The 13,562-nt window shown below is 39.8% G+C and overlaps 1 protein-coding gene across 9 annotated transcripts in view; it reads right to left on the reverse strand.

Moving 5' to 3' along the window:
* The window catches only part of LOC114872610 (glutamate receptor ionotropic, kainate 2), a 169,457-nt gene that overhangs the window by 101,943 nt on the left and 53,952 nt on the right, over window positions 1-13,562 (reverse strand). For all 9 annotated transcript variants that reach the window (XR_003788800.2, XR_003788799.2, XM_046288465.1 and 6 more), the window contains exons 2-3: window positions 9,013-9,170; window positions 5,717-5,872 (exon numbers count right to left, since the gene is read on the reverse strand). Coding sequence is in view for 7 of the 9 variants with exons in the window: in XM_046288465.1 (XP_046144421.1) it covers window positions 5,717-5,872; window positions 9,013-9,085 (229 nt within the window). In the remaining 2 variants the exon portion in view is untranslated. The remainder of the gene's footprint in view (window positions 1-5,716; window positions 5,873-9,012; window positions 9,171-13,562) is intronic.

A 13,562-nucleotide genomic window follows, 5' to 3' on the forward strand; every position in this document is an offset into this window, starting at 1 on the left:
CCGAACTACAACTGCGTTTACGTTGTTATTTCCATTACAAAGCGATACGACTTCATAATGCAGCATCAGACCGGGTCATTTTATCCCGCAAATGGCTGAACTTCCCGACCGGTCTGGTTTGCACTCTGCCAGCCCGAAGCCGCATCCAAGAATTTCAAGTAGATTTATTAAATAACGAGGATCCTGCTGGACGGCGAACTTCCCGGACTCGTAAATTTACTTTAATTTCTTAGAGAAGCCGGAGGTCCGAGACAGCGGCCGGAATAAAAATAAAACAGCCTGCTTCCGGAGGTCAGTAACGAGCGTCTTACTTCAGAGGAGAAAATACACAAGTTGCTCAAAAATTCCAGTTTTATTATCAAACTGAAACGCTACATAAATCTTCCAAGTTAAGCTTCTCTGATTTTTAACTTTAATAATAAAGATCCAGAGTGAATAATGACAGACATCTCGAGAAAGAAAGTACTGATTTTCCAAACGCTTGATCCCTGATTAATGAATCGTCTCGACGATCAACCGGAATCAAATCGAAGCAGCTTCCTGCTGTCAATTAAGAGGATAAATGTTTCGATGTTAGACGATTTAACTGGAAGACGATTCTAACCGAGCCGAACTCCACGGAAAGAAGATACACCTCTAAACTTGAACGTCTATTCGCTTTGGTAGCCACGTTCGTGGCAATTGTTTCTTTTCCGCTCGGATTTCAAGGGACATCCCTTTCCTTTTCTCATCTTCCTCTCCACTTTCTAGGCACGTGTTACCGTACACACGAGTCCTTTAGCTGAACTCAATTCGAATTTATCCCAGCGCAAAATCGCGTCGACTGAGAATCGACGCGTGTGCAGCTATAAACCGTTTTTCCGGAAGCGCATCGCCGATAACGTTTTTGCCGTACCATACAGAGGACGGAAAACGCAATTCATCGAATCACCGCTATGAGGATCGTACAAATATTTAAACGTCAAGAATTCGATTTGAAATTGTCGGAAAATGGTGTTACCTTCCGCGGCAACCTGCCGTGCAGTCGCTTGTCATAAAAATGACGGCTTCTTTATGAAATTTAATATTCGCGAGAATTTTAGAACTTGACCTAATATTGAAAATACGCGCAAGTTATTGTTTCATTTATTTGAAAGGTGGCGAAATAAATTTATAATTTATGACAGACGGAAAATGAACTCGGTAACAAGAACTCGAACCCGGCACGATTCCCAGTAATTGAGAATGTGTGCGGTGTAAGAACGATTTCCGGATTACAAGAAAAGCAGCCGTTTAATTATTTCTTGAATTGCACGGTACGGCGCTGCGACGTTTTCGCGTGGGTCGCGTCGACGATGTAATTGAAAAGCTCAAAACTGTAATTACCGTGGCACGTAACTGTAACCCGCTTTCACACGTCACGTAATCGCATGAAAAGCGAGTTACGCTGGCTAAGAACCTCGCTTTCCCCGGTGCATCTGAACTAAAAGTCAGCCTGTCGTGTTCGCGGTGACATTTTAATAAGAACCCGTGTGCGTGACGATTAAATCGAATAACTTACACTTTCCGACACTCCACGCGTCACTTTGCTTCGTTACGATATTTACAAATTAAAAGCACCTTCCTTTTCTAACAAATTCTCGTTTCAGCGTTAATTTAATTTGTCCTCTTTTACAATTTAGACAGGTAAGAGAGAAAAGTTGGACGAAAATAAATTAGTTAGAGCTTTCAATAGAGCTAACTTGAAAAGAAAGAAAAACGTAATTTTTATATATGAAGGATACCGCAAAGAGATATAAAAAGAGAATTTAGGTCACAGTGACCTCGTTATCCAAAGAAGGGTTAAATTAATTATAGTTCATACTGAGATTTTCATAGACAGAAATGAATAACAAATTAAATGTAGAATCTCGGTTCCTCTGTCTCGTCTTATCAAGTGATAAGATCTCCATAAAATTTTTAAACAGAATTTCGCACGTTGCGCATAAGGCGGTAACTCGTTAAAACGACATCCAGGAAGTTCTTCGCGACTCGGGGCTAAGCATTCTGTTCAAAGTTTGCTTATTAACCGTGCTCACAATCATCTAACATAATAGTAGCGTATTCAGAGGTAGCTAGTCCCTGACTTTGTTCTGTGAGAAAATCGAATCTCCGCCGGATGCACGGTTATCCCGTGTGGCTGCGGCTGAAAGCGCTTCAGACAATTTCCGGCAACAGCAGACTTCCTGTTACGCTCACCTTCTACCCCTTAGAGAGACCTCTCTACCTTTCTCTTAACTTGTACTTTTTTTCTTTCTTTCACCTAGCATCGAGTACACCGAGATATCCGGCCAGTGTCCAAGGGAATAAAAACCGTTTCGCCATCGTGAAAAGCGTTTACATTATTCATGGGGTACCTACTTTTCTGCCCTCTGTTCCCTATCTCCTATCGAAGGCAACGAGAATCTCGATAGCAAGACTCGATCGTCATGGTTTAAATAAATGAAACGCAGGTACTTTGGGTTATGGTGAACTAAAGAAGAAAGGAACTTGAGGATATCTATAAGTTATTGGGAGTTAATAAAAGATGGGTCACTTTCAGAAAATCATTAAAGATCCATTTGATAATTCTTAGAGTTAGATCACAAGGGCAGAAAAGAAAATTTTCCGGAAAATTGACTTATGTTGCTAAAAACCTAATAGTTTCAAATTAAAATGTTTGAAAGAAAAATACAAAATATGCTAATTTGAATATTCCAATCAATTATATAGATAATTCTCATTAGTATTTAAAATCAAACACCCGACCTAACAAGGTACCCCTTTCACACCTCAGAGTAATCCTTTAACCCTTCAGTTCCTCCCCATTATCTTACACCTGGCAGTCGTCAAGTTCTCTCGAGGAATAAATGGAAAAGCAGTGGAAAACGAATGGTCGCGATCGAAACGTAATCGTCGTCGATGTTCATGCTGTTTGCACGGTTGCTAATGAGTACGGCGTGTGCCACCTGGCCGCCGTGTAATTACTCACGGGATTGGTCGTGGCCACGTTTAATCGTCGCCCACAAATCGACGACCTGTTAATGGAGAATAGTATAAACGACGGAGTAAATGTTGGAACCGGTATTTCGTACGCGTCCGGAATTACACGCGCCCTGCCGTGTACACGCTCGAAACATCCGGATTATCGTTTGTCGACCAACGATAATTCTTTCACGGCGACCGATTTCGTCGGAAACGATTTATCGTTTTGGAACGATTACGAAGATCGCATTTCGCGATTAACGCGAATCACCGTTTCACGATTATTTCAACTTGGACGCGTTATACGCGTTGCACTTTCGATTACTCTCCGTGTTTTCATTTCCCGCGGTTCCTCTGTCTTTCTTTTTTCAATTACCAGAGTTAATTTCCTTTTCAGACCGCGAGCCAGCATCGATGGACCCGGCAAACACCGCGCGCCTTGATTTGCAACGAGAAAAGCGTTCCTGGCTTGTTATGTTTTAATTAAACTCCACTGAAAACCAGGTTAATTCCGTGACCGTTTCGATAAAGCTGATCAGCGAAATTATACCCGCGCGATATTCTCCCGGAAAGCAAATAATTTTCATATTTTTCGACTGTTTCTTCTGCTCATTAAATTCGGTGCATCGTATGCGATCCGATAAGCGGCTATCAATTTTCATGATCGATCCGAGGTAACGCGAAAAAGCTCGTAACGAGACGCAGGAAGAAAATGCTCTGTTGCGGAAAGTTAACGAAGGGAAACAGTCTCGCGGAGGAGATAGCATTTTCCGGGACACGGTATCGCGTAAAAGTTGGAAGATTCGGGTTATCGTCCTCGCGGGTTCTTGCGTTACGGCACGACCGCGCTTGAGAACGATGTTTTCCTTCCATTATGCTTAATTGGACGGTACACAATTTCCGCGGAAAGGACCGGAACTCTGCTAACCGAAATCGCCCTGAGCGTCGCAACTTTTCAACGGCCCAATACGTTGCTCGAACTTCAACAACTATGCGAATGGGTTGGGAAGAAAGTTGAAAAGTTACTTTGAAAATTAGAATCACAATCAGCTGCTGAATGAAACAAAATTTTAATTCATTCAACTAACAATAAGTTCCTTTCTTTTTCTATATTCCAGTCCGTAGTTTTTGGATATTGCATTATGCATCACGATCGACTACACGCGAGTCAGATGCCAAATAATCGAATCATGTGTTCCCGTAACGCGTGTCACTTCGACTACCCCTGCATTTCGGCGAGAAGATATTCCAGGGGCGAAGGTAACCAGGATCGTAAAAGTGAATTACATAGAATCGCGAGAGAAAAGTACGGGTCGAACAAAGGCGCCGACATTCGGTCATGTTTCTCCGTCATATCGTAAAAACGCAGTAAAGGGAGAACATTGGAACGACTATCCTTGTTGGTTGAAACGAAAAAGGGTTCGTTGCCCGAATGAAATTGTCGATGAAAGGATCCGCAGACGAATTCTATGAGCAGTTTACAGGCGAATCACCAATTCCTCTAAAATAAGGTGGATAATACGCGATGATCCTCCAAGGATAATTAATAAATTTTGATTAACAAGGGTATTAAACTTTTCACTTTGGAGGAGACTTGCAAATGATTCATACTCAGAATGATACTTTGAGTAAATAAAAATCTACTTTACAGGTTAAATTAACATGGAGGAAATCCCATTCATAAATTAGGAAAATTTCCCAGGTCGCATTCGATGCACCTGTTCCATTTTTTAAATGAAGATTTGTCAATGAGATTGTCTTTAGCGATGAATTTATGGAACATCGCCAAGCTTCGATCCATGGAATTACAAACTATAGGTGTGATTCGGTCGTTTTACTCGTTGCTTGCCAGCGGCAACAGTAACATATATGTTTGTCGCTAATAATTCGGCTTAATGAATTGGGAGCTTGATGCAATAATTAGTTCACCGCTGATGATGCCCGGCGAAAATAATTATCGTGCACTGCGGCGTTCCTGTAACCGATTAATAATTTCGACCCATCACGTTTCGACGGGTTTCCCCCTGTCACTGCGATAACTATTATTCCTAAACCATTTGATCATGTAATTGTATTCGTTTCATTTGCTGGAGTCATATCGGACCGATCGGTATCGCAGTAATTAATACCGCCAGATGGCATTAATGATGTTTAGTTTCGATGAATCAAAAGAAAATTATTTATCGAACAATAAAAGGAATGAAATGTAAAAAAATATTAAATCAACTTATGCATTAAAAACACCTCGCATGAAATAACAGTATTAAAGAAGTTTTCTCGCAACATCGACGAAAGTAAAACAATGAGGAAACTGACACAGGAAATCTGTAGGTAAGAAAGTCTAAGTCTATTTTCCCTGTCGAGGCGAGACATGAACTTTGAAAATAGTTTCTGCGTGGCTCGAAATCTCTGGAAACTGGGAATTTGCTATACAAGGAAGAAAATTCTATGCAAGTTGAATTACATTCGTAGTGTTCCCTGTTAGTAAGCCATTAAATATGGAGCGGCTTGGATCAAAACATCTTCACATTCGAGAAATATATTTTCTTTTGATTTCCTTATAAAAAGAATCTCCATTTTAAAACCGCAATTATCTCAAATATAATAAGCAGTAAATTATGATAGAAATGGTCAGCCACTGCCTGCTTACCTAATTTAATCGTACCGAATTTGCAGAGCAGGTGAACCACACAAGCTTGATTGCGAAATTAACAAACGTGAAAGAAACACTCACCACGCTTGGAGGCGTGAAAACTATCCTGCGGCTTTATTTGCTCAATCTGGGCGCTGAGACGAGACTTGGGAAGGATGTCTCGGTTGGCGTTGATCTTTTCCACGGCATAACGAAAGGCCACTTCCTGTTTGTCGTCCGACGGATGAAACAGCCCACCTGGGAAATCACACATCCATATTAAAGAACCACTTTGACGAAACTCGGCCGTGTATTCCTTACATTTTGTCGTCAAACCACGCATCGTCTTATTTTTTTATTTCTTTAACCACGCCTCTACTTTCCTCGTTTTGAAAAAATATTAGAACTCGGAGACTTCAAATATAAAATATTCTTTGTCCTATTTCTAACAAGGAAACAATTGTGCATGTTCTAAATTGTTAGACGATCGTTTGTCCATTCACGTTTTGAGAACAACCGAAGCGAAAGACTGTAATGGTCAATGTACCAAAAGTTTCTCAATTGTTACCGTTTGATCGACGACTTTCTGACAAATAACAATAGGTTGTTAACGTAGATCGTTAAAAGTTTTTATTTTAATTGAAGTTGCCAAACAATGGACGAAATCTAGTCTGTTAATATGTAACGAATGTGAGGGAGAATATGGTTCCCTTAAAAAACGAAAAGAAAGAAAAAAAACAGAGAAGTTAAAACTTTGGGTACTATTATATAGCCGCAATGAAATGACCGAGGAAAAGTTAAGAATTTAAGAACACTCTGATACGCCGCTTTGAAATTATGATTCGTTTGAGGGATCCGGAGGCTGGAGGAAAGTTGCAACGTGGGTTATTTAATAACACACGGTACTTACGTTCCCGTGGAAAAAGAAAATTTCCGATGAATAATTCACGCAACGCGAAACGTCCGACGAGCCACGGCTAAGAACCGCGCTCGCTCGACCACGTAAACGTCCAAGAAGTTGGATCGTTGGAGAGGGTATCGAGCGTATCCCGTGCTTCTCGAATTCTCTGCCGCTACGAATTGGCGTCATAAATTGATTTTAATCTCGCTCGCGTCATAAAGTAACCGGGCGAACAGCTGCGCCAGCTTGGCTTAACAATTTATAGACCTTACACCCGATAGATTTATGTATCTCGCTAAGGGAGAGGTAAAATGCGGGGACAAATCAAGTACGATCGGTGTTATTTGGATGGAGAAGGGAAATAGTGGTAGACAATTGGAAAAAGGAATCAGACGAGTGGAACGAAGTGTTACTGGTCAGACAAGTGGTATAAGGACTGTTAGAGTCGGCTAAGTAGAGTAGGGGTCCCGATGGTCAGACAAATGGAATGGAATCTGTTGTTGATAGCTGGGCAAGTAGAATAGGATTATTGATAGTCAGACAAGGAAATTATAACACTTTGATAGCCATGGATAAGTAAAATAAGGTATGCTATAATCAGCGGTAGATATGGACTAGTTGAAATTCGAAGCCTAATTAATTACAATTACAGCTACTCTGGCTATAATTACAATTAAATAAAATACCATTGTCTCATTATATAATTTAAACTTCTCAAATTCTATCATGCAAAATTAATGAAATATCAATGGTGTCGAAAATTATTGTTGACTTTTGTTTCCTTTAATTATTCAACTGTAATTAAAACATCGAACAAATTACAAGGTAAAGGTTTAATTACCAAAGGGAAATAAAATTCGAGTAGAAGCATATATGAAGTAATTGATCGCATAAATTAAAAATCATCCGTTTGAAAATATTGTTCGCTTAATTGCAAAACGATGAGATTATATATGGACATAAAAAGCACGATAATAACGATCGATGCATAAAAAAGTGGGGTACGCAAGCGAGTGGTGCTCATAACTCTATTTCATCGGTCGATCGACTATGAAGATCGCACATTTCCTCTCTCTCTCTCTTTCCATCACTTTTTTGATAACTTCTTGCCATTTGCAGAATTAATAGAGCCTGAATATTCATTGATTGTTAATGAATTATTTCGTGCTGTCCTCTCCTGCTCGACGACTCTCGACAGCGGAACAAAATCCGTAAATTAATATCGCTTCGATACGTCGGACGTGTATCCGGCTAACGTTGTACACAAAACGCCGCGTTTAATTACCAGCGCGAGAAATTTCCAGTCAATTGTACACCAAACAGCACGAAACAAGACTGGCAAACGACGTAGAACTTCAATTTCGACAGTGTATCCGCTGAAATCGCTGAAGAATTATTGAAAACTGCTCATTCGTTCCACTTTCGATATCGTTGACGCACGGCTGGGTGAAAAATTGTTTATTGGATAAACGAGAAAAAAACTTTCAATGAACTGACGTCAGTTTTTGTTGAAATATCGACGCGTGTCATTAAAGACAATACAGATACGAGAATAAATACACCTGAAGGTAGATACTCGTTCGTATGGTATTGTTGTTACCAGACTACAACATTAAGCTGCAAATAGTTACTATTGTATGTTCAAGCCATGACACTGCCCTGACGTATCGCTTTAACGCGAAGTTTACGCGTATAACATTACATACATTCTCCAGATTCCAAGAACAGACGTTCCTGGCTTTGTGCTACCTGTCTGACTATACGCGACTGTTACTACTTGCTCAGCGCCTACGTTATTAGACGCGGTATTTTGAGGAGCGTCGTGTGGTTACGAGAACTCTGTCTGTTCGAGCTTTGATTTCAGTGTCCCGTAATTAGACTTCGATCACGAGTTAAGTACAGGGTGCAAATTTGAAGAAAATTAATGTTTCGAAGACTCTGATATTCATGATTTCAGTATAACGAATTTTTATATTTTATACCTTTGAAAAGTGGTAATTCTGTGAAATTAACTATCCTTTCGAAATATCTATTAAATTGACAGATGTGGTAAAACTAGATAAGCATTCAGTGCTGGTAATCCCTAGTATTAACTACATCGAAACTAATAGGATCTGAAAATAGTTAAATTATGCAACAGAAAATTGATCCGTTAGTCGATCGATTTCACAGATTTCAATTATATTCGAACAGCATCAGCTTAATTTCACTCGAATCATATTCAACTATTATCACGGTTAATGAAAACGCGCATCAGATTTGGTGGATTACACGATCACCGCTTTAATCATCCCACGTCTCCAATAATAGTTATCTTAAATCGCCCACTGGCGAAACGGTCTCGATACCATGGAAAGATGTATCGATTACAATTTCATCGTTACGACGTCATCTGGCGTTAAAGGTTGAAACGTGATAAAAAAGCGAGGAAAGCAGGGAGAAAAAAGAAAGCGAAGAAGTCTTTTAACCCGAGAAGGGAGACTGGAAAGATACTCACCTATCCTAATGATATCAGGAAGAGCCGCGGCGTGGGCGGCGAGGAGCGCCAGCAGGAGCCACCTCGCAGCCATTTCCGGTTCCGGTCCGCCACACCGCCTCCCCGTGCGCCCCCCCGTGGGAGCCTGCGCCTCTCTTCTGCCGTAGGGACTCACACCGCTGGAAAACAAGATGGGAAGGTGAGTTCATTAAAATGCACCACGCAAACCTTCGCGTCCGGCCTGAATATATCCTCTGGCTGAAGCCATGGGGTTCGCGTTTCTGACGTTGACACCGTAACGACCGGCCTGGCACGGATTAGAAGTCGACGCCGGCGTCGTTCAACTCGTTGTCGTCGAACGGAAAACAGGCCAAGAGATAATGAAGTAATGGCATAATTCAAAGTTCGCCGAGGTAATGGCGCGGTTCGAACTTTCTAAGTGGCCTTATCAACATCCTCAGTATTCAACAGAGGATATTTTTAATGTATTTAAAATCGGATCGAAACAAATTTCATTTGTTGAAACGACTATTCAAGGGTTAATCCTGTTTACAAGTATCGCGAATAACGAAGTGTTCGTTGATATGCAGAGAGCTCGTCCATTAAATCGCTCCACGTTGAAGGAATTTCATTCTTTCCAGGAGCTTTGCCGTGGAAAGGCTTGCTTTCGTCGCTCCATGCAAAAAAGGAGAAGAAAAAGGTGTCACGTAGCAACAGACCCGACGATACCGAAGAATAAGTAAGATAGCGCGAAATAAAACCGGCGGAAATAAAAGCAACGACAAGCGCTTTTTCTAAGCAGGCAGCTCGAGGGTGTTTTCACGCGTACACCCTCGCAAACACACGCTTACAACATCGTTGCCTGCACAATACTCGTTCATAGCGAGAAAGATGCAGTCGGGTTCGGTAACGTACTCTGAACCGAATAGAATGAAAGCTCTGAATGCAATGGAAAATTTACACAAAAAAGGGAAGATTTTTCATTAATTCTACCTGCAGTCAAATTTTTCCACGTAACTGTCAAATCTCTGGCAATATTTTTGCACAATCTACAATGTTACATTTCCGAACAATCATTTTCAATTTTTTTTTTTCTGCGTGCACGAGTCAGGATTTCCGATACGTCGATAGCGCGGGACAGAAATTATGGGAAATTCTGTAACGAGGCAATTGTATTCAACAACAAAAAATACGCACACGTTAAAGATAAACTAAAACGAGAATCAAAGCCGTAGATTGATTTTTTTCTGGGTGATATTTTGTTTTCCAGAGAACGAACACGAAAAATTGGACGAATACACGTACCATTGAACGCGACTTTATTTGTCTAGCCTCCGCTGTGAATTAATATCTCTATTTGTGTTCGTACAAAATTTAAAACGGAACGGCAGAAGGAGATAAATACATCTGTAAATTCAACATCTTTTTTTATTACGGATTACTAGTCGACATTTGTAATAGATTCCGACAGCTTTGGAAAAATGAAACTTATGAAAGTAATCCTTTGATGGGAGTATTCTGTAACTGATATCCTTTGACGAACATTGGCAGACGAATAAAATAACTGGAGTGACAAGAGCGAATAATTCCAAAATAAATAGAAGAGATTTGTTGAATTTCAAAAAATAATGGAAAAATTTGACTTTAGAAATCTCTAAATTATTTCTTTTTTAAAAATTAAGGGATGAAAATTTAAAGTTATGCATCAAAGGGAACTCATTGGCGCGCAATCAAGTATTCAATTGTAAGTACTCCAAGACACTCGTCTTCGACCAATTTCCTCGCCTCGACAGCCAATTCCCTTTCTGCATAATTTATCATTCTCTCTTCTGATTCTTTCCCTTTTCGAGTGGTGTGCAGTGAATGGCGTATCTCGTTCACCGAAACACACTCGTAAATTTTCAATGCATAGGCAAGCATCGAACGATCAATGATATACGTTCGTCCGGTGATCACGTACCGAGAGTTCCAACGCGTCGTTATCGTAAATTTGAAAATTAGTGAATCCGACATCGCAAATCTATCGTAAAACACATACTAAAAATTTGGTTTATAATTACCGAAAACTGATTAAAAAGAAAAAATCAAGAAAATTATTTTTCCTTTTCAAGACCTCTCAGAAATGTTAAAAAATTTATAATTGAAATCATGTGTGCCTCTGAACCAATAAATGTAGAAGTGTTTTAAAAGCAAAATTGCTAAACACTGTCACGATCCAAGATGATTGACGTTTTACATATTACACAGAGGGGTAATCTAAACCTGTCCGTTCAAAAAGATTGCTGAAATGTCTACGAGGTATCGTGATCAATCATTTCATTGTGAGTGCCTTAAAGTTCCTTTCAGAACCCATATGGATGGACACTTGATGAACAGCCAAAAATAATAATATAAAAATCTTTCAACACCTTTGACACATTTATTAAAATTTAATCTTTGAAACAAATTCCCCAATCAAGTAACGTTAGATGTCTAGTTTAATCACAAATAATTATGCGGCTCATCATTATTACCGCAACGAAATCACAGCTGTCATCAAAATCCAGACAGTGATTTAGATTCGAACGAGGCATGACTTTAATCCACGCGTAACAAACGAGCCAATTATCAGCCAATTTTCCGCGTGACCTTTCGCATAATTTATCGATTTTCTATAGGCATTTCCGATGTTCTTCGTTCAAACTAAGGCCGCATTGTTTCGCATCCACGAAATTTCTAATAAACGCTGGAAGAATTTCAAATTTCCAATATCCTCCCACTTATTCTCTTGTTAGAACCCAGTAAAAAGACATAGATTACTTATAGAATGACCAAAAAATTATTAAACGAAATAGTTATTGAATAAAATCAGTGGAAAGCGTTAATTCGAAATTCCTAACAGCCAACGCACATTCTCCATTGATTTTCCTCCTTTCCCAGAGATTAGCAACATCAACACGCGAATATTTGCGGCTAGATAGGTGGTTGCACTTACGTAGATGCACCCTAGGAGCTAGTTACGGTTCGAACAACTTAGCAGAGCTCGTTGTCAGGCGAAAGAAAGGAACTGGATGAAGGAAAGAGGAGTTCAGCAGGTTCCGACACTGGGAGTCGTTCGGAGGTGTGGACTGAATTTTAATGAATCTCCTTTGCCTTTGTACGTTAAGCTCCTCGCGAATCCTATCCCGTGGGGCGTGGGTGCATGAAATTTTTATGAAAACACGGATCGTTCACCTCCACCCTTCCTACTTTCTTCCCTCTTTTCTTCTTTCCTGAAGAAGATTCGTCGCAACTCGCTAAGATATTGTCTTTGCTTTACAAGCTTTTGGTTTGAAAAATTTTGTCAAAAAAAAAAACAAATCAATTAATCTCTTAATTTATGATAGAATGTTTCATTCATAATTACTCGATTACCGAATAAAAGCTTGTTTCGAAAGTATTTTTTTTTCAATTTCCCTGTTTACTTTCCACATCTTTTCCTGCTTTCTTTTATTTCACTTTAGTCTAGCAGTTTCCTTTTTCGTTCACGAATAAAATCGATTTTACTTGGGGACAGAGGTTTCTCGCCCGCGTAAGTACTTCCCTCCCAACAATAGACGGTTCCCGAGTCGTAGACTTCCCTTTCCTTGGAAAACGTATCGCCCTTCGCACGAATTTCCCTACGCTTCCACTATCCTTCCATTCCCGTTTGCATCTCAACTCTCTGACGATGACGCTGAAATCGCTTTTCCTTCCGGCGACTTGCTTCTCACAATGAGTTACTCGGCGACGAACAGAGAATAAAAGGAACGCGCCGAGCTTTTCACCGTGACGTCACGAAATGTCCTATAATTTCAACAGTTTCGAAAGCTTCGAAACAGTTTCATTGATTGGAGTTTCGATACTTTCAGATATTTCGAAACACGAAAACTGCAATAGGTGAAAGAATATTTTTCTAACTAATAACCCGTTTTTTACGATCCTTCAAATGTTGCGCTTTTATATATTTATTTATTCACTTTTTATTCACTTTATTTATTCGTTCGTGGAAAATAATTACCATTCAGCTGCTCGGAGATTTTCAGTTCGTGCGTCAACGGCAAATGGCGCAAGGATTTGCAGGATTCGTAATCGTGCATTTGCGTAATCCCCGAAAGCCGGCTGCTTCATCTCTTGCTGATGAATAAACGAAAAAACAAAACCTATCCTCTAACAGCGTTCAAATAACAAAACATGTTCAACATTAATAACCTGCACTCCTCGCATCGCAAATATTACAAAATATTTCTGTACTCTGCATTTGAAAAAATTTAATGGTACTTCGAAATGAGACTCAACAATTTACTAATGGCACTGGTGGAAGTTTCAACTACTTCGTACCACATTTTTGTTATAACCTTTTAATGAAGCTTCAAACGAACTACCTTTGTGTAAGAAATGAAATGCACCAAAGTGCAGTCCATTGAGAATGAGTATGACCTTTAATTAAGGAGTGGTGTAATCAGGAGATTACAAATGAATACACATGTGAGTATACGGTCGATGATGAAAAAAACAAATAGAAAAAGGTGTGTACAAGGTGTGTGTTATTTTAAAATAACTTAATGAACCAT

Source organism: Osmia bicornis, chromosome 13, assembly GCF_907164935.1.
Source record: "Osmia bicornis bicornis chromosome 13, iOsmBic2.1, whole genome shotgun sequence".
Lineage (NCBI taxonomy): Eukaryota > Metazoa > Arthropoda > Insecta > Hymenoptera > Megachilidae > Osmia > Osmia bicornis.